Source organism: Micrasema longulum, unplaced genomic scaffold (assembly GCF_059751315.1).
Source record: "Micrasema longulum isolate JH-2025_06_02 unplaced genomic scaffold, ASM5975131v1 h1tg000881l, whole genome shotgun sequence".
Lineage (NCBI taxonomy): Eukaryota > Metazoa > Arthropoda > Insecta > Trichoptera > Brachycentridae > Micrasema > Micrasema longulum.
Window position 1 is genome coordinate 185220 of NW_028278073.1, and position 20219 is coordinate 205438.

The window sequence follows — 20219 nt, forward strand, 5'->3', positions numbered from 1 at the left end:
TGTATGTCTACGACAGGCACTTAAACATTGACATAGGATTATTAAACATTCGAAAACACTGTACGTGGGTAAATGATTTACTTTAGAACGTTTTAAAACCGATAGACATATAAAAGTCGGTACGTGGTTATTTGTTTTACAATTATTTACGAATATTCTAAAACTACTTATTTTATCCGCCCAGATATAGACAAAACAAAGATAGGGAAATTGTAATATGATTTATTTTCGACATGAATCGAAATATATTTTTATTTCTAAGCTTTTTGTGTTTTGAAGGTGCATAACTCAATACACGCGCGTACCGAGTTATTTACGTGACGTTTTAACGATTTTTCAAAAGCGTTTCTGAAAGCTCCCGGGACCAAGCGCTGTAAACCTTTCACACTCGCAATAAAGTTAACTTGCTAACTTGCAGCTTCGGAAAGATCAGCTTTCGTGCATTGTCTGACATGTTCATAAACTTTTCTGACATTTATTCTTTCGATAACTTCACTGTGCTTTTTTATGCCCTTAAATATTTCTATCCCCAGGGTAAAATATTGAAAATAACGTTCGCAGAAATGTATCTTTGGATACCGAATTTCATTTTAAAACGTCTTGTTTCTTATTTATTCAGATTGACAAACAATGTAAAAAATAAAGATAAATTCTGTCAGTACAATTTCGTTTTATTCAGTCAAGTTAAGAATCTGTCAGAATGGAATAAAGAATAAAATGACGATAAAAAAAAATAAGCCGGAACCCTGGACGGGTGTTTCCGGCTCGAATTTTACTCTAAGATCGAGTGGAGGTAAGTTCGCCTCGTGGAGAACCTGCCAGCTGAAAAGGTGAATTATTAAGCGTCACTGTTATTTATTTATTTAAACGCCTTGTTGGCTTTTACATAAATATTTGACAAATATTAATATAAAGACAGACATCTTACCCAAAAGTAACAAAAAATAAAAATTAATTTAGATTAACAAAAAAAATATGTACAAAAAACCTAAAATAAATAAAACAATTATTTTATTAACACTTTTTTTTTAAATTTGTTGCAACAGAGAGTAAAAATGTTTTTGAGAAAATAATATAGAAGTCTAGGCGTTTATAGGGCTTATGACCTGTCGTTGGCTGGTTTAATTTGCCATTTTACACACGTGTACTTTTCACCATTCTGCCTATGTTTGAACATCCACATTTCTTTAATTCTTCAATATGTTGACTTTTGTGAAGTAAGTGAGCTGAAACCTTTATAATGTGGGTCAGATTCACCCGGCTGAACCGATTCACCTATTAGGCAACGCTTGAATTTTACTATTTTTTCACCGACATTTGAGTGTGGATTATGGAATTCAATTATTTCACGTACACACTAGGCAACGCCTGAAAATGTTATTTTTTCAATTTCTATACTTCTTCTTTTTATACATCTTCACGGACCAGGTGGATTTATCACAGACTTTTATATTAATTTCTATAAAATGTTCTTCATATCTGTTGTAAAATGTTCATCATGGTTTTATTAAGGTATTTACATTTGAAGACAATTAATTGATAAACTGTACGCACATAAACATTATTCTCTACCTTCCATAACTCCTTCCAAAAAAGCAATAGTTATTAGATACCCCCCTCTGATGCTGCAAAAACAATTAAAAATGAATACAATTTTCGGTCAAAGAGGATTAGCCTACTATTTGGTTAAAGAGTATGATCTACTTCCATTATCCATAAGGACAATTAGGAAATATTCACAATCTAAAATTGCTATTGAGAAATGGAAAGTGGAGGTGGGTTGCGCACGGATCGATGAGTGGATCGAATCAAATAAGTAAAAATGTGTATTTTTATGAAATTTGGTCCAAAGGTCCATATATTTTTTATTCTTTTTAATGATTATTTTAGTTTATATTGCTTATTATGTTAAAGATTAATTTAATAGGTTTATGAGATAAATTACGTTTTTGTTTTATTATTATGTTAATTTTGTTAAATAACTAATTTAAGGAATGTTTTACATATTGTAGAATGTTTCCCTCGTGAGGGAACATTATTCTGTATAAAAAAAAGAATACAAACATTGTAAAAGTATAAATAGATAAATTAATGCTGCCTTAAACTTACTTAAAATTCAAAAGTGTTTTATGAAATATATCCATATTCGTATCATACTGTAATTGCAGAATCAAAGTGCTCTATGTATCGTTGGGGGTGGAAAGAGGGGTGATTTTGCAAATGAAATCTCCGAATATGCAATTTCTAGATGTCTTCCTAATGAACAAGACTTGCTAGACGATCGATTTGTACACTTTCCTATAATCTTCTTTTAATGTAATATTTTATTCATCTTCATTCAGATACCAATCTAATTAATCTGTGAGTTGATTTAACAATTTTCCAGAATAAAGGCGGAAGTAAATTACTCAAATAAGTATTTTAAAACGCTGACTCGCTTAATTATGAGTTTTTGCATATTTCAGCTCATTTCTACTCGGTAATTTATTCCACTTGATTAGTCTCACAAGGTAAAATGATGTAAATTTAAGAATAATGTATAAAGCAATCCCGTAAACATGGTTATATAAGACTGAGTTTATCTCAAAATGGAGCTTTGAGCACATTAATGATTATAAGTTCATTAGGAAAAACGTTTCTGAGTACTGGGTTTTGTAATACTTGTAATGTTGAGCGTACATCATGTATGTATTTAAACGCCCCTAGGCTTTTACATGTTTTACATGTATAAATATAAAAACAGAAATATATTTATAAATAAGTAGCGGATAAAAGTTAATTAAAAGGAATTAGAAAGAAAAAACATAGAATATAAAAAATAAATATTTTTATTCCAGTAAAAAAACAAAAATGCATTTTTTTTCCGTCAGTTATACAAAAAAAGACTTAAAGTTATTATACAAGAAGTTAGAAAAATAATAATGAAGAATACAGATATAAGCCAATAAAAGGTCACAATTTAAATCAACAAAGTAGTATTTAGGTATTTAAATTTTATGAGAGTGAATTAAAACACTGCCCTTTAAAATTAAAAAGTTGTATTAAATAATAAATCTATATCATTTGTGTATTCATTTGCAAACGCATGAATTATTTTTGTTGGCAATTGTGCACTGTAGTTTCTTGCAGATACATTTACAAAGAAGAGTTTATGAAATCGGGTAACCTTTTTAGTAACTATATGCAAGTATTTTTTTACAGTTTTTAAGCTAAATTTTTCTCAGACTTCTTTGAAATAAAATCGTTTGAAGAGTAAGTCGTGGCGAGATGAAGTTCAAAAAGTTTTAAAAAAATATAAAAGGACATTATTTTTTTTATAACCAATGAAAATCAGGTTAATCTTGATCACAAGTAAAGGAGGTTAAAAATTCCAATTTAATATTGTATGTAGGAATACAGGAAAGCTGTTTTAGGTCGAGAAATAAGTTCGTAGCGTTTTTATCAAAGAATAATTAAATTAATAAATAATATATTCGCCGTTCCTGTTTACGACCTACTCCCACCTCTCGACTGATTGGTTGATCCCGTTTCACCATCGCTCGGCCTGGTGTCGAAGATCCAGAGCGGCTGATGAATAACCTCGCACTCGAGCTCTTGGAGTGCGGCTTCGACGACTTGTGCAACATGGGGCTTGGCGTTGTCGTGAAGTAGGATGGTTTGGCCTTGTCAATTGGGTCTCTTCAGCCAAATTGCTTTATTTACGCGGCGCAGTTGGGCAATAGACAGTTCCTTTTATACCGTACTGTGTGTAAATTCACAGTACCAACCTAATAATTTTGATTTGTATGATAATAAATGAAAATATTATTTAGATAAATCATATTGAAAGAGGCCATTCGACGCCTAATTTTGCAGATACATTGTAAATTACAACTTGTTTACGAACTCGTACACCGAAATGCTTAAAAATCAATTAGATCAAAAACTCTAATGCATGGGATCGAAGTATGGAATTGGAAAAATTATTATGAAAATAGGTTGAATGCTGTCGAAATGTGATCCTTCAGGCGAATGTGTCGTAAAACTGTGTATGATAGGTGCACAAGTGTCGAGATCCGTTAACTGTGTAAGGTTGAGAGATGCATTATCGGCAGAATCAAGAAAGGGGTGCTGCGTTGGTTTGGACATGTAGAGCAAATGGATAGCGAAAGACCGGCTTAAAGGATCTACGATGCGAATGTTGATGGATGCAGAAAACGAAGAAGACCGATAAAAACATGGCATGATCAAGTCCATCAAATACTTGAATATGGACGTGTAAAGAGTAGGAATAATCAGCGTGCGTGCATGAGATGTATGAATGAGAAAGCGAGGTCTGTATGCAAAGACAAAGTGATATGGCGTTATATTCTCTCTGCGTTCCCCAACGGGGAAACGGCGTGACGGCTTGTTGTTGTTGTTGTTGTTTTTGAACATAAAAAAACATATTTAATATCGTAACGTAATACCAAACGTACAAACATAAGAAATTAAGATAAAAATTCCTAGCGGTTTAAGGTGGTATTACTGATTACCACGATTAACACCTCGCTACAACTTCATACAGTGCATTTTCCTAGCTAACAACACTCCGAAGCTAACTTCATACAACACGATTTTAGTTACTAAAACATCCGCTAGGGCCGCTAGGCGGTCGCTAGGTACCACAATGTATACCGCAAACTGAAACTAACTTCACACAATACAATATTCGTTATTTAAACACCCGTCAGGTGGCGCTAAACATCACATGTTTGTAATGCACAATTGTGCGCCACCAATGAGTGTGCGTGGTGATGTGCGTGCGTACATTTTAAATTGTTTTATTTACCATCGCTAGGATAAATATAAACACTTTGCCAAACAGCAAACAATCCGTATTACAACAAACGGAAATATAAAGCGCTGTGTACTAACTCCTCAACGCGATATTTTCTAGTATTTTGTATCTTTCGGAAAGTATGGATGAGCAGTAAGCGCTCCAGTGATATATTCTGGAGGCATTTGGATGGCAGATGCAATTTAATCTGACGAATGGCAACACGGCATGCGGCACGCTAGAGTTAGACACAGATATGCGATAGAACACCGTAAACCGCATTAAAATAATACAAACAAACAATGAAATAGAAAAAACTGGCGAAAAATATAGCTTGTACTAAAACAAGTATTAACATATTACAACAGAGATGAAAAACATTTTGAATAAGGTAATATAGAAGTCTAGGCATCTACAGGGCTTATAACCTGTCATTGGCTGGTTAAATGGACCACTTTACACCAGTGGTGAATGGTTATTTCATTTACAGGTAAGCTTTAAAAAAAAAAATTGTTCTTGCATAGTAGGTACAAAAAAAGAAAAGAATAAGAAACTAGAAGAAAAATCCTGACACAGGGTTTAACATGTTCAAAATATAGTACCTACACTTATTTGTATGAAGAAATAAGCTGTAGTAATCGGCTAATTTTTATATATATTCGGAGAAAAATACAAAACTTATGAGAAATAGTAATTTTGGTTTGTTTATCTGTAAATAAAGTTTTCGTAACACATTATTATCTATTGTCAAATATAATGGAAAGCTGCGCATAATCGCTTCTATACACGGTTCGCCCGTGCTTTACACAAAGTGTAACATTCACAATTTGCCCATATTTTAAAATCTATATTCCCTCAATTCATTCATCGGTTGATGTTCGTGAAGTTAAAGAGCTGAAACCTTTATTTATACGGGCGAGGTTCACCTAATTGAATTATTTCATCTACATACTAGGCAACGCCTGAAAAAGTTATACTTTCAATTTCTATACTTCTTCATGGACCAGGTGGATTTATCAACAATATTTAATCAATTTATCAACAATTCAGGGAATATAGATGTTCAAATATGAGCAGAATGGTTAATGTTACACAGTGTGTAAAGGGGCCACTTAAACCAGCCAATGACAGGTCATATGCCCTGTAGGTGCCTAGACTTCTATATTACCTTATTTTAAATGTTCTACATCTCTGTTGTAATATGTTAATGTTAACAGCTCCCCGGGGAGTTGAATCCAGTCCTTGTCTACAAAAAATTTGGACAAACTCAAAATATTGTTGATAAAACAAGTATGTTTATATAAGAAAAGAAAAAGAAATGATTTCTGAAAATAAAAATATCAGTTATTTAATAAAGTGATGTACAATGTTTCAATTTAAGTTTTTTTGTTTTTTTGCGCATAGTTTTAAAAATTCGTAGAATGAGATCTATTAAATAAAAATAACGAACGTACATATTTATACAATATATTTTTGAAATATTATAAATCAATAGTATTTTGCATCGAAAAACTCCTAGGGATGTAAAAAATATAATTGTCCGAAGTAATATTGATAAAAGTAGAGGTAGCCCTTCCAACAGGCATAACTTTTTTCTGGTTGGTCCAGTATAATGGATATTGAAACAGTCTTTGATGATTGAATTTCAGGATTGTCGACAATGCCGCACAACAATCGAAAGAAATGCGTATTTAGGTACACATCTCTTCTGGTCTTCAACCTTTAACACTCCGTATGAAAAAAAATCCCTCGAGTCACTGTGTGATAACCTAACGTTATCTTAGGTTAAGCTCAAGTAACTTGAGGTTAGGAAATGATCGCGATAAATGGTTGTTACCAAGTTTATCATAGAGAAACTTAGTGGAATATAGACATGGTTGGTATCCGCATTTACTCGTGTAGAGAAATCGAAGAAATATCTTCTGAAAGTTCTAAGTTCTTTAATTTATTGTTTTTTATAATAAACATAAGTGATTAAATAGAGTATTAAAAAAATAAGGCACAATAACATCGTAATGATATACATATTAATAGTAAAAATAGTAAACAAAAAAATCCCACAAAGGCTTGGCCTGTTCGTGGGTATACTAGAAAATGTTAATGAATTTTGGCTCCTATAATAATTAATGGATTTTTCTATTACATAAGAAAGGAAAAATAAAACATTCTGTAAAAGATAAAATGGCATTTTTTTATAGTAATTAAGAAAGGAAATAAAAAATAATAAAAAAAAACACAAAAATATTCCTTAAAGGGCAACAAAATATATCATAAAAAAATAGAGTTAATATCTTTAGTTTGAATCCAGGATAGTGCGTGTTTTTTAAAGGAAGGAAAATTTTGAAAGTTTGGAATCAATGAAACATTATCAGTAAAAACAGAATTCAATAGTTTTGGACCTATAAAATATACATGTCTCCGTGGGAGCCTCGTTTTATAATGTGGTATTTTAAACACACGATTCCTTTTTTGACTTCTTGATCTATTTGAATGACTTGTAAATAATTTTTGGTTTTTAAATATATATTTTAAACATTGAAAACAATATATTTGTCTATACAATTTAAGGTCTAAAAGTTTAGCTTCTTGGAACAATTCGAAAGAGGGAAAAGTGCGATTTTTGTTAAGCATTATTTTTAAGATAAATTTTAGTAAACATACGTAACGTATTCCTTCGGTCTGATTTTCGTCCACTTTTTCCAACCAACCAGCCGTTATTTCCAAAATGGAGCGTGTTATGTTGGCTAACAATGTTTCAAGGGTTGTTGGTTTGTTTCCATGGACTATGGACTTAGCGTAGCCTCATTACGAATAATTCAATAGCGTATATCTACAGGATCGTTGTTCGTGACCAATTAAGAGAACCATTTCTGGTAATAGTGTTGTCATCAAACGTGTCACGCAGTAAATTCTAAAATTTTACGACAAGCCCTGGAGAACTTAACACTATTTTTTAAGAAAGTTTTCACGGTGTACAAGCGTTGTTTGAGTGTTAGACGTTCCATGATAATTTGTGTAGATTTCGTCACGGAGTCTAAAATGTATGAAAAAACATTGCTTTGACAAGAGACAGTATTACCATTTAAAAGTTCTATTACGACTCAAATATGCTCGTAGAATTATTCGAACTCATTATTTATACTAAACGTTATGAATTATTTATATTTAACTCTTGAAAGACTGTGGTAAATAATCTCTTTGCGCGCGCGGTGATGTATCATCGTGTTACCGCTAGTAAAAGATGGAATATTCTGAGGTTTAGACATTTGAAAAAAAAAAAAACATGGAGACATACTGCTTAATAATTCTTTTTCCATAATTTATGCAAATAAACATATAATTTACCCCTGTTATAGCAAAATAAATTAAAAATCACAAATACGCCGCTCATATTACGCGCGTGCGTCCCCCGTCACTGTCATCAACTGAACGGCGTCTATATCTTTCATGTTATGACTTTTATCTTCGTGCTCTCTCTTGTATAAGTTATCTGTACAGATGTGTTGCTGAATTAGCGGTTAACATTTAACATTATTATACATTTATACTTTGCAAATCGGGTGTAAAAATGTCCATTTGAAGATTACAAAAAATACGAATACATTATTCAAAAAAATAAGAGAGATATATTGGCACCACAAAGTTAATATTTGAAATATTAATAACTATTACTTATACTTCATCATTATTTCATGTTCGCTTCCTAGTTGGAGCATATGGTGTCCACGAGGATCCTCCAGGCATCTTTATCGGCTGCCAGCTCTTATGCATCCTTTTAAGTCATGTTTGCGTCTCGTAGTTCTGTCATTTACTGCCAACAAACAGTCAGCAGTGGACGTCCGGGACGTCGAGCACCTTGCCTTGTAAAGTAGGCAAACGTGGTTAAAGATCTCAGGAGGCATCCGCAGTACATGGCCAACCGTATCGCCTCCGCTTGATGACAGTTGTCACCGGAATTTGCTGCGTAAATTATTTTGTTGAACAATTTTTGTTGAACTATTTACAATCATGATCACAAAGCATCCTTAACCATTTATTCATTAGGTTTTCAAAATGAAAAAAAACATCACTACGAAAATTTTTTTATTTTCCTACCTTCGTTTAACAAAAATGGAATGCGCTATTAGGCGCGAAAAGTGATTGATAAGTGAAATTATGTTATGATTGAAATTTTATTTTTAACAAAATAAAATTAACATTAAGGTAAGATTCTGTCTATTTTGTATTAACATGTATGCATACATAAATTTGTTGTAAAATATTTACCTGTGCGCCTGCACGGTAAGACATGTAAAGGTTAAAAAAACCTTTTATTCATACAAACGAAAATTTTATTTTTTAACTACGATGTTCAATACAATTATTGAAATCCTTCAGTGGTTTGATCTTTTTCGTGGTTTGGACAGCACGCCTAACAGGGAATTCTTTTTTCAAGGTATCTAGGTTTTTATTTAAGTATTCTATTTTTATTGGTAAAATACGATGAAGCGCCTATATGGAAAAAGGTTACGGGCTGTATTTAAAGAAAGCTGTTTGCTTTTTACAGAAGCAAGAAGTCAAAGTTTATTTTGTAAATTGATTTTGTATATACCATTTTCACTGGGAAGGCTTTATAAAGATATCCCTCAATTGAGAAAAGCCACTCAATACCAATTTAATTATTCTTTCAGTCAATGGCCTATCCGGCCCATCTGTCGCACACGAATAATGCAAAAGGTCCACTTATTGTATGATTTCTTTCAGTATCTTCAAGTGTCTTTTTTCATTTGGTGATCCGGGCGCTTTTCTTCTTGCAATAATTTTACCCCGGTAAGCTTAAACTGCAAGAATGAACAGTAAAATAAACGTTCGAATCGAAAAGTTTGACCCTTGAACTGAAAATTTCTAAAGATATGTGACTGCAACCGAGGCGACTCGACATTCAGTGTAATAATAATGACTACCTTTCATATTTATCTCTCATTATTATTTTTCTTTTAAAATTTAAAAATAAGTTAAACGATAATTTTTGATTTTAAACCCTAATCAATTTATTTTTGACGATCATATTTATCAAATCCTTTTAATGTGTAATAGGTATAACATTTAAGATTATAATTCGTAAAATAATAGGATACTTATTATTTGCTGAAAAAACAAGCATAAATAATTAATAACTCTGAATTACTTGATAAGTTAGAACAGAATGTGCAATTTGCAAATTTGCAGAATATTTGTATACGTTATATCTTTGATCTTCGCAAATTTGACCACATAACCGAGTATCGCACGCAACTACACTAGCTCAGTATCAGGCATAGAATAAACATTAACTTTCTATCACTTCTTCACAATATCCATATATTTTTTTTTCTTTTCCACTATGTAAAGTTTCACTTTTTATTTTGCATAGCAGTATGCTTTTTATTGTTTCTACATGTTTACAAAAAAGCGTTGTTTATCTTTTAAATTTTTACTTACTTTGTTTGTACTTACCAGTATATCTTTTGTAAATGTCCCTTGGGCGTATTGTAAAATTGAATAAAAATAAATAAAAATATCTTAAATAATCCCACTTCGCCTGTTTATCTGAGAGAGCTCATCCAACCTCTTTCACAACACGGACTATCTCTTCGTTCTAGTAACGAGAGAACCCTTTTAATACCCTGTCATCGCTCTAATTTTCTTGCTTCCTTTTTCACAGTAGTAGCCGCTCGATTGCGGAATAATCTACCCACTAATGTTAGAGACGCCCTTTATTTATTTACATTTTAGTCAAGATCGAAATGTCACTATCTATATATTTAAATTGTTTCCTCATTATTTTTCTTTCCTTCCTATCCCCTCTCGTCTCTTCATAGTATTGTGTTAATTTTTTGGATATTTTTATTTTTGTTAATCTTTGTTTTTAATTTTGGCATAAAATTGTAAGATTCAATATGTCCATGTATTTGTAATTTTCTTAAACTGAACGGTTTGGGTAGGTAGGAAGAAATTGCCTTAAGGCTTAATGCCCGCCCTTATATGTATATATATATATAAATATATATTGTTTTAGTATATAAAGTGTTAAATAAATAAATAATACTTAGCGATAGCCGAATGTTGCCCGCTAGTTTTAAATTTATTATGACTTACCTGTGAAGCCAAAGGTATTCTTGAATTAAATGAAATCACCCTGACTGTGCGCTTTCTCTACGTCAATTCATTTTCTCATGTGCACACGGCGATTACTGCAACGTTCAAAAAGTCCATATTCAGGTATTTGTTGAATTTGGTCATATCATGTGTTTTTTTTTGTTTTCTGCATTTATCAATGTTCTCATCGTAAATCCTTTTATCAGTTCTTCCGCTGTCAATTCGATCTACATGTCCAAACCATCGCTGCCCTCCATTCTCGATTCGGTCGATAATACTCTTCTCCTTTATTTGCCAAGGTCAACTTAAGTGCACCGTTCACCTTGTTTCCGGCACGTACCCTCCTTTAAATGAATTTTTAAGTCATTCCATTCAGTCAACAAACTTCCCAGAAACTCAAATTCTTCTTCCTGATTTATAATATTTCTGTTCCCAATAACATCACATTTATTCATACTTTCATCACTTTCAAAAACTATATTTTATAAAGAATTATTTTATATTTTATTATCTTTATATATATAATTCATCTGTACGTGTGATGTCACCGTACTCCTCCTTAACGGCTTAACCGATTTACGTGCGGTTTTCAGAGAAATATAGATCTTTGCGCTGTGCGTGTTCGTAGGTATTAAAATCTTCAATCAAAGATGTAAAAAAAAAAGTTAGCAGCATAAATGTTTTTTTCATCGATCTACCAAGGTTGCATTCGAGGAGAATGCATTTGAAAAAAAATGGAAATGAGTTGTTTTTTTGTGTATTAAAAAGTTTGTTTTTAAATGTTTACAAACAGCATTTGTTTTTTGTGGATCTCAATCAGATTCTTTCCTTAAATTCCTTATAATTTCTACCCATTTTTTTTTATTAGATTTTTGGTAACACTGAAATAATATTAAATTCAATACATTTTTCAAAATCGTATACCAACATAAGTACAGCCCTCTGTGGGTGAGAAGACCGGAGTTTGACGTTTGCAAAAAGAATGCCATATTTCAAAAAATATTTATTTTATGTTTTGGAATTCAATCATTAACAAGTACCTAGGTACCTACTTAAACTAATTTTGGAATTTAATCACAAACAAGTACCTAGGTAATAAATAGCAGCCAAGCCAACGTTCGGGCAGGACAACGGCTGTCGGGTTTGCTAGTCTTCTATAAAAACGTGATTTACAGATTGACAGGTATCTTAACAATGACCACTTATTACTCTTTAAATAATTAAATATTATAATTTATTGCTCTAAACTCTTTAAGTGTTATGAATTTTCGCAACCCACATACATCAACTAGTACCATTTTCAACAGAAATTTGAGTATGTTAAAATGTTCGCAGACATACTAGATTTCCTCCTTAGGGAGTAATTTAAATCTTAAGTTACAACAGAGAGGAAAAACATTTCTGAGAAGGAAATGTAGAAGTCTAGACATTTACAGGGCTTGTGATCTGTCATTATCTGGTTTGAGTGACCATTCATTCACCATTCTGCCCATGTTTATACATTTTCTAGACTGTTCCATATGTTCTTCTCTGTTGCAACAAATTAAAATCCGAATAACTTCTTAGGGAGGAAATCCAGCCTGTCTGAAAACATTTGGATACATTCAAAACATTGTTGAATTAACTAATTGGTATGAAAAGAAGCAAAAAACATTCAACATTGTTTTCAGGCGTTGCCTAGTATGTGAATCGGTTCAGCCGGATGGATCACAAGTTGAAGAAATTTGGATGTTTAAACATGGACAGAATGGTTAGTGTTACACAGTATGTAAAATGGCCACTTAAACTAGCCAGTGACAGATCATAAGCTCTTTAAATGCCTAATCTTCCATATTCCTTTCTTAAAATGTTTTTCTCTCTCTGTTGCAACAAATTTAGATCAAGTACCGTTTTATTTACAATACTGTAATACAATATGTTAAAAAAATAGACTGTACCCAAAAGGTTGTAGGATAAGGATGTTTTATTTTACATAACTGGCTACAAACTTATGGTAAAGTAAATAATTTAATTTTTACCTTCGTTGACCTTACGTAACCTTAAATGACTTTTGTTGACCTCATTGACCTTCGTGTATAATCAATACTAGAAGTTTAACATCATTTTCTACCACGTTCTTAATTTATTAATTTATTGTAAGTAAAACCTTTAGTAAAACAGTAGAAAGTTTATACGTATATTATTATTTAAAGAAATGTTAACTAGGCATCAATGAACTTATTTTACGTTACGCGGTGAATGAACTGAGCGTGGCACAGTCAAAATTAAAAATACATTCTATATCTTTTTACATTTCTATATTTGTTTTACGGATAGACTTCAATATGCATTTTACTATTAAAAAAATCTAAAAACACGTTTTCAATGTTTGAGTGTGTCCAAATGCTTGCAGACTGGCTGGATTTCCCTCCTAGGGAGTTGTTTATATTTAAATCTATTTCAACGTTGCCTAGTAGGTTATTTAGTTCAGCCGGATGAATCTCACCCACGTGATAAAGGTTTCAGCTCTTTAACTTCACAAAAGTCAACATATGGAAGAGTTGAGGAAATGTGGATATTCATTCATGGGCAAAATTGTGAATATTACACAGTGTGTCAAGTAGACACTTAAACCAGCTAACGACAGGTCATGAGCCCTGTAAATGTCTAGACTTCCATATTCCCTTCTCAAAAACGTTTTCTCTCTCTGTTGAAATAAATTAAACACGTTTTTTAATTTTTAGCTAAAGATTTATTCAATAAATGAAATGGTAAAAATACTCTTCCAAAAGCAGTTTTAAAAAATATCAAATTAAACTGGGATTAAAATAAAAATTGAGTGTTTTGAGTTTGTCCAAATTTTTGTAGACAAGGACTGGATTCAACTCTCTGGGGAGCTGTTTGTATTAACATATTACGACAGAGATGAGGAACATTTAAGAGACGGTAATATAGAAGTCTAGACATCTACAGGGCTTATGATCTGTCAATAACTGGTTTAAGTGGCCACTTTACACACTGTGTAACATTCACCATTCTGCCCATATTTGAACATCTACATTTCTTAAATTCTGTAATATGTTGATGTTGGTGAAGTTAAAGAGAATCTTACCCGCATAAATAAAGGTTTCAGCTCTTTAACTTTACAAACATCAACATTTGAAAGAATTGAAGGAATATAGATGTTTAAATATGGCCAGAATGGTGAATGTTACACAGTGTGTAAAGTGGCCACTTAAACCAGCCATTGACAGGTCAAAAGCCCTGTAGATGCCTAGACTTCTATATTACCTTCTCTTAAATATTCCTCATCTCTGTTGTAATATGTTAAAAATAGAGTTCTTCAGAAATAATTCACAAATTTTACATAGACAGAATGAAAAAATAAACTTTATTTTGGGTACAGCAAAGATTTTTTTTATTTTTATATTTTTCGGTTTTGTATGTGCTCGAAAATGTTACACAAACTATAAACTTGGTGTGAGGCCCCCGAACCCGGCTAAAGTTTGTGCATAGGTACACTGTATACATATATGGCACTCCAGATTGAACAAATACTTTGCTAGAATAAACCTTTCTGAAACTTGAATATATTTATGTAGGAAACACCTATACACATTATATGTGAATGTGATGCTTTACATCATAAAAGGAACCTCATCCTCAGGAGACCACTGGTTAAACCTAAGGATGTTAAAAAGTTCGCTCTCTAACTTACAGCCCAATACGTTACGTATCTGGGTTTGAGTAAAATGTAAACTCTCGCCTTCCACACAGGAGCCAGGCTCTTTATAGACCTGGGCTTGGATGACGAGAACTATTCACGGGGACCCGTCACAATAGATCTTCACAGGTCGCAGTGACGCCAGAAACTTGCATAGCACTGACCCCCATCTCTAAAAGTAAGAATAAGAGGCACTTGAACCCATCTATCTCGGCGCAAGCGCAAGGCACTACTAAAATAATGCAAATTATTGATACGTCAGTATTTTTACTTTAGCTACAGAATTGAAGAGGAATGCGACGTTCTCAATTCCACAAGTAATGAGCGTTTAAAAATGTGCCGGGTGTTGCACACTCAGGTTCATTGACGCCAGGATTAGCAGTTCACAACGGAGTCCTGGTCCCGACCCTGATGTCTGGGAGCGAAGCATGGACTTGATAAAAACAGGGACGAAAGTAGGCTGAATGCTCTTGAAATGCGACCCCCCAGGCGAATGTGTGGTAAAACTATGTACGATAGATACACAAATGTTTGGATCCGTACATTTTGTAAGGCTGAGACAAGCTTTATCGACAAAATCAAGAAAGAAGCTCTGCGCTTGTTTGGACATGTAGAACGAATGGACAGCAAAAGAACGGCTAAGAATATTTACAATTTGAATGTTGATGGATGCAGAAATAGAGGAAGACCAAGAAAGACATGGCGTGACCAAATCCAACAAATACTTGAAGATAGACATGTCAAAAGTCAGAAGAATTAGCGCGCGTGCATGAGAAAATGTATGAATATAGAGGAAGCGAGATCTGTATGCAAAGATAGAGTGATGTGGCGTTCTATCCTCTCTACCTACCCTTACGGTGAAACGGCGTGATAGTTTGTTTGTTGTAAAACCGAGTGGATTACGGGTCGTCTTGTTATTTATTAACAAACCTTTTATTAGGATCATAATTTATTATACGAAGTATAATTTCAATATCTCCTTGCCAAAAGTTCAATAAAATTAGCATATAAATTTAATCAACAAAATCCAGTGTCATTTCTTTATTGCTTCGAATTTGAAAATACGGATTTAAATAATAAATCTCTGGTTGGTGGAGCGATTGATTCCGTCCACCAATCGCAGATTCGGGTCACGTTTGTATTTGGAACGACCGTTCGTGATTTAAATTCATAAAGAGAGACGGTACGATCGGATTGCGGGAGACAGAGAGCGATGGAAAATAAACAATAAATAAAATTCTCAGTTTCAAAATAAATTCAAAATATGACTTATTTCAAAATAAAAGTATACTCAAGATTGTTTTTTTTTGTTTGTTTTTTTTTTCATGTCCTAATGGTGACATCACACACATTAACAACTCCCAGAGGTACTTAGATTGATGTAAGATTAAATTTATCACTTTCGAGTTATGTATGAATGCAGTCGCTCTTGCTACTACCATCACGCCGTTTCCCCGTAGTAGTAGGCAAAGAGAATGAACCACCACACACGTATATCCTGGCGTATATTCCTAGCTTCTTCCACATTTATACATCTCGTCACACATGCCCTTCGGTTCTGTCTGCTTTTGACGTGACCAGACCTTAGATTTTGTTTTATCTGATCATGGCACGTCTTCTTTGGTCGTCTTCGTCTCATTTCCGCCATATATACTTTTTTACCACTATTTTGTCGTCCATTCGTTATACATGACCAAACCATCTCAGAGACCCTTTCTTAATCTTATCAATTAAACTTAACTCAGATTTACACTCTCGCCTGATTTCATCATTTTAAACCCTGTCATACATAAATTTCCAACACATTCGTCTAAGAAATTGCATTTCAACCGCTTTCACTCGGCTTTCGTCTTTCCTCTGCCAGTTACATGTTTCACTTCCAAACATAAGTGTTGCACTGCCAGTTTAGCTTCGACTGACATATTTTCATTAGCAATTACTGTGCTTAGTACACCGTTCATTTTGTTGCCCGCATTCACTCTCCTTTCAACATGAATGCAGTTGAAACACATTAATTTTTTTTCAAATACCAGTGACGTATTTGTATATTTTTTTGAGCAAGCTTAATTTTTCTGTAGAAGCGCTTTTTTGCTCTATTACAAAGAAAAAAAGCGTTTTAAATTTTTATTATGTATTTTGTATATTTATGAATATATTAATTTGAATAAAGAACAGTCTTGACTAAACACGGAATTTTCTGACAGTCGGGACATAAAAAAAAAATTGTGCTTTATAAAAAATTTATAAAATGTAGATCAGCGACTCTTTTCAACTGACCATATGACGTGTAATTTATATTACGTAAACATTTTTTTTTAATTGTTACAGAAGGATACTCACCATACGGGAACAACATGAAGTATCCTGTGATGATTTTTATCCACGGAGAATCATTTGAGTGGAATTCGGGAAATCCTTACGATGGGACAGTTCTTGCAGCGTATGGACAAATTATTGTGGTCACCATCAACTTTCGTCTAGGAATCTTAGGTCAGTATGCTATATGTCACCATATTAAAAGCTTACCAAATGCTGGGCTTCATTTTAAGAATTTCCGAGCCTTTTAAAAAACCAAATACATTAAAAACTTTATACAACACTTTTGTACGCAGTAATTTGGAGTTTGCATCCGTTGTGTGGAGCCCACAATACATAACAAACATAGAAAGGATTGAAAATGTTCAACAATTTTTTTTAAATACCTAGATTATAAAAACAATAAAACGCTTTGTACTTATAGCCAATCTGCCAAACAAATGGATTTTTTACCCTTTAAAATAGACACACTGCATCTGAATTATGCTATTTACATAAATTATTAAATAATAAAGTAGACTCTTTTTACCTACTCTCCAAAATTAATCTTAATGTCCCCTTGCGCGTGACAGGAAATAAGTATTTATTCCATCTGCCAGTCTGTAGCACTAACTATGCACAACACTCTTTCTTCTATCGTTCTTGCTCTAACTTTAATGTTTTTTTTTCATCTATCGATATATTTTACATACCCCTTATTTATTTAAAAATAAATTAAGACTTATTATTTCTGGCTGCGATACGATCCCACATACTATTCAATGATGCACACTCCTGAACACTTTCTCCCATACTTATACACATAAACACACACCTACACTTACTCTAACTTAATTAAATAATAAGTATGATTTTTATCAAGAAACTTTGCTGGTCTGTCTTTAAACTGTCCTTTTTTGTGTTATTATTTCATTGTCGCCTGTTTGTTTCTTTAAAAAAAATAAATCAATCAATATTAACAATATTTTGTATTACTAATAAAAATACTTATATTTGGAGTTTTCAAAAGTTGATATCAATATAATCCCACACCAAGCACAAAAGCTTACTTGTTTTTCTACATTTTTTTAGCTTGAATATTTATGTTCCATTTCAGTAAAAATATTATAAATAAACAAAAAAATATAAAGGTAAAATAAAAAAATAAAAATAAAAAAAATATTTTTTCTCTCAGTACTACATTAGTTGAATAAACCGACGCGACGACAGATAACTGACAAAACATAACTTACGAAAAATTCTTGACGTCCATATTCCTTTTTTCGTTACTGTTGAGACATCAACATTTTGTCTTAATAAAAAATAATTTTTAGTTAGTATCACTGATTCTAATTCAGCGATAAATAAATAAATTAATATATGTACCTACGTCTGGAAGGAAAAAAATAGTTTGTTTGTTTGAAAATATCAATCAGGTTCTATTAAACACCTCGAATAGAGTAAATTTGATTTATTAAATAAAATAATATAAGGGACATCAGATTTTACTGCAAAAAGTACTTCAGTTATAGCCAAAATTGGCTAAACTCAAAAAAAAATACGTAAAATATTAAAATTTAGTAATGTATCCAAAATAAAACATTTTTAATAGATTTAATTATTCTTTGAATTTTTTTTAATATACGTGACCCGTTTCTTTGTTTTAGGACATTATCAAACTGACTAAAATATTTACAAAGTATCCTTGTCCTATACGCACGTAAAAATTATTCTCTACCTTCCGTTACAAATACGAGTTACTAGATACTCCACCCTGATGCTGCAAAAAAATAAAAAAATACAACCTTCGGTTAAAGAGGATTGCCCTTCTACTCGGTTTAGGTGTACAATCTTCTTCCATTATCCATAAGGAAAATTATTAAGTTCTCACAATATGACATTGCTATTAAGAAAAGGATAGTGGAAGTGGGTTGCGCACGGATCGATGAGTGGATCAAGCCAAATAGGTAAAATGTGTGTTCTCTTTATGAAATTTGTTTTATTGGTCCATATAAATTCGTTATTTTTTTTATGATTATTTTAGTTTTCTATTGTTTATTATGTTAATTAGATTAATTATGTTTTTTTATTGTTATTATTATGTTAAATTTGTTAAATAGCTAATCTTAGGTATGTTTTACATTTTGTAAAATGTTTCCCTCGGCACGGGACCCCAGTGAGGAAACATTATTCTGTATAAAAAAAGAATACACACAATGTAAAAGTATAAATAAAAAATATATATATATAATAACAATAATTGCTGCTAGTGGTATAGGTGTAAAATAGTGCTAATAGTTTAAGGGGGTATTTAACAAGCATTGAGAATTTTTATACAGCCAGAAAAATAAAGTAATTAAAAATCAATTAGGGTATTCTTGGTCAACATAAAAATCCTGCGTATTTGTATTCAATAAAATAGTGTAATTAAAATCAATTAGGATATTCATGGCCAGTATGAAGATCGTCAATACTTGTATACAATAAAATTAAACGTAAAAAAAATATTAGGGTATTATTAGTCTATATAATAATTCTCAATATTAGTAATTAATAAAATAAGGTCACCAAAAATCAGTTTATTTTTGTATAATCAGGGTATTTTTGGTCAGTATAAAAATCCTTAATTCTTGTTGAATACCTCCATAAACAATTAGCACCATTATACGAGTACACCAATATCATTAAACAGCAATTATTATTAGTATATAAGTATACTTTAAGTCTTTTTGAATAATGGACAGAGGTTTGAGAAAGTTGACAGCTTTAAATACTTGGGAGTACACATAACTGAGGACGAAAGCTTGCATAAAGAGTTCGCAACCCGCCTAGGAATTGCTGAAGCAACTTTTAACATGATGCGTGTTGTATGGAACTCTAGTCTATACTCGGTCGAAATGGAATGCCGATTATTCAACTTTTGTATAATGCCAGTTTTCTCATATGGGTGCAAATCTTGACACCTTACCAAAGCTCAAAACACCAAACTTCTGAGATTTGAGAGTAAGTGCATGAGAAAAATATTAGGGATTAGGTGGTTCGATTTAATAACTAACATTGAAGTCTGAGAACGGACGCAGCAGCCTCTTATAACGAGCGTCTTGAGGATGGGGCGGTGGACTTGGCTTGGACACGTGCTGCGCATGCCTCAGGAGAACCTTAACCCAAGTTGCCTCTTCTTTAAACCTGCGGGATCACGCCGTACTGGAAGGCCGTCTATGACGATCTTTAGACTTTATTCGGCGGAATTAAGGGGCGCTGGATTGACATGGAAAGAAGCGAGAGTGCTGGCTGGCGATAGGGTCT

At 32.5% G+C, this 20219-nt stretch overlaps 1 protein-coding gene across 3 annotated transcripts in view; it reads left to right on the forward strand.

The window, feature by feature from the left end:
• Positions 1-20219, forward strand: part of Nlg1 (Neuroligin 1) — a 190033-nt gene that overhangs the window by 87768 nt on the left and 82046 nt on the right. For all 3 annotated transcript variants that reach the window (XM_088231401.1, XM_088231402.1, XM_088231403.1), the window contains exon 4: positions 16947-17108. In XM_088231401.1, coding sequence (XP_088087527.1) covers positions 16947-17108 — 162 coding nt within the window. The remainder of the gene's footprint in view (positions 1-16946; positions 17109-20219) is intronic.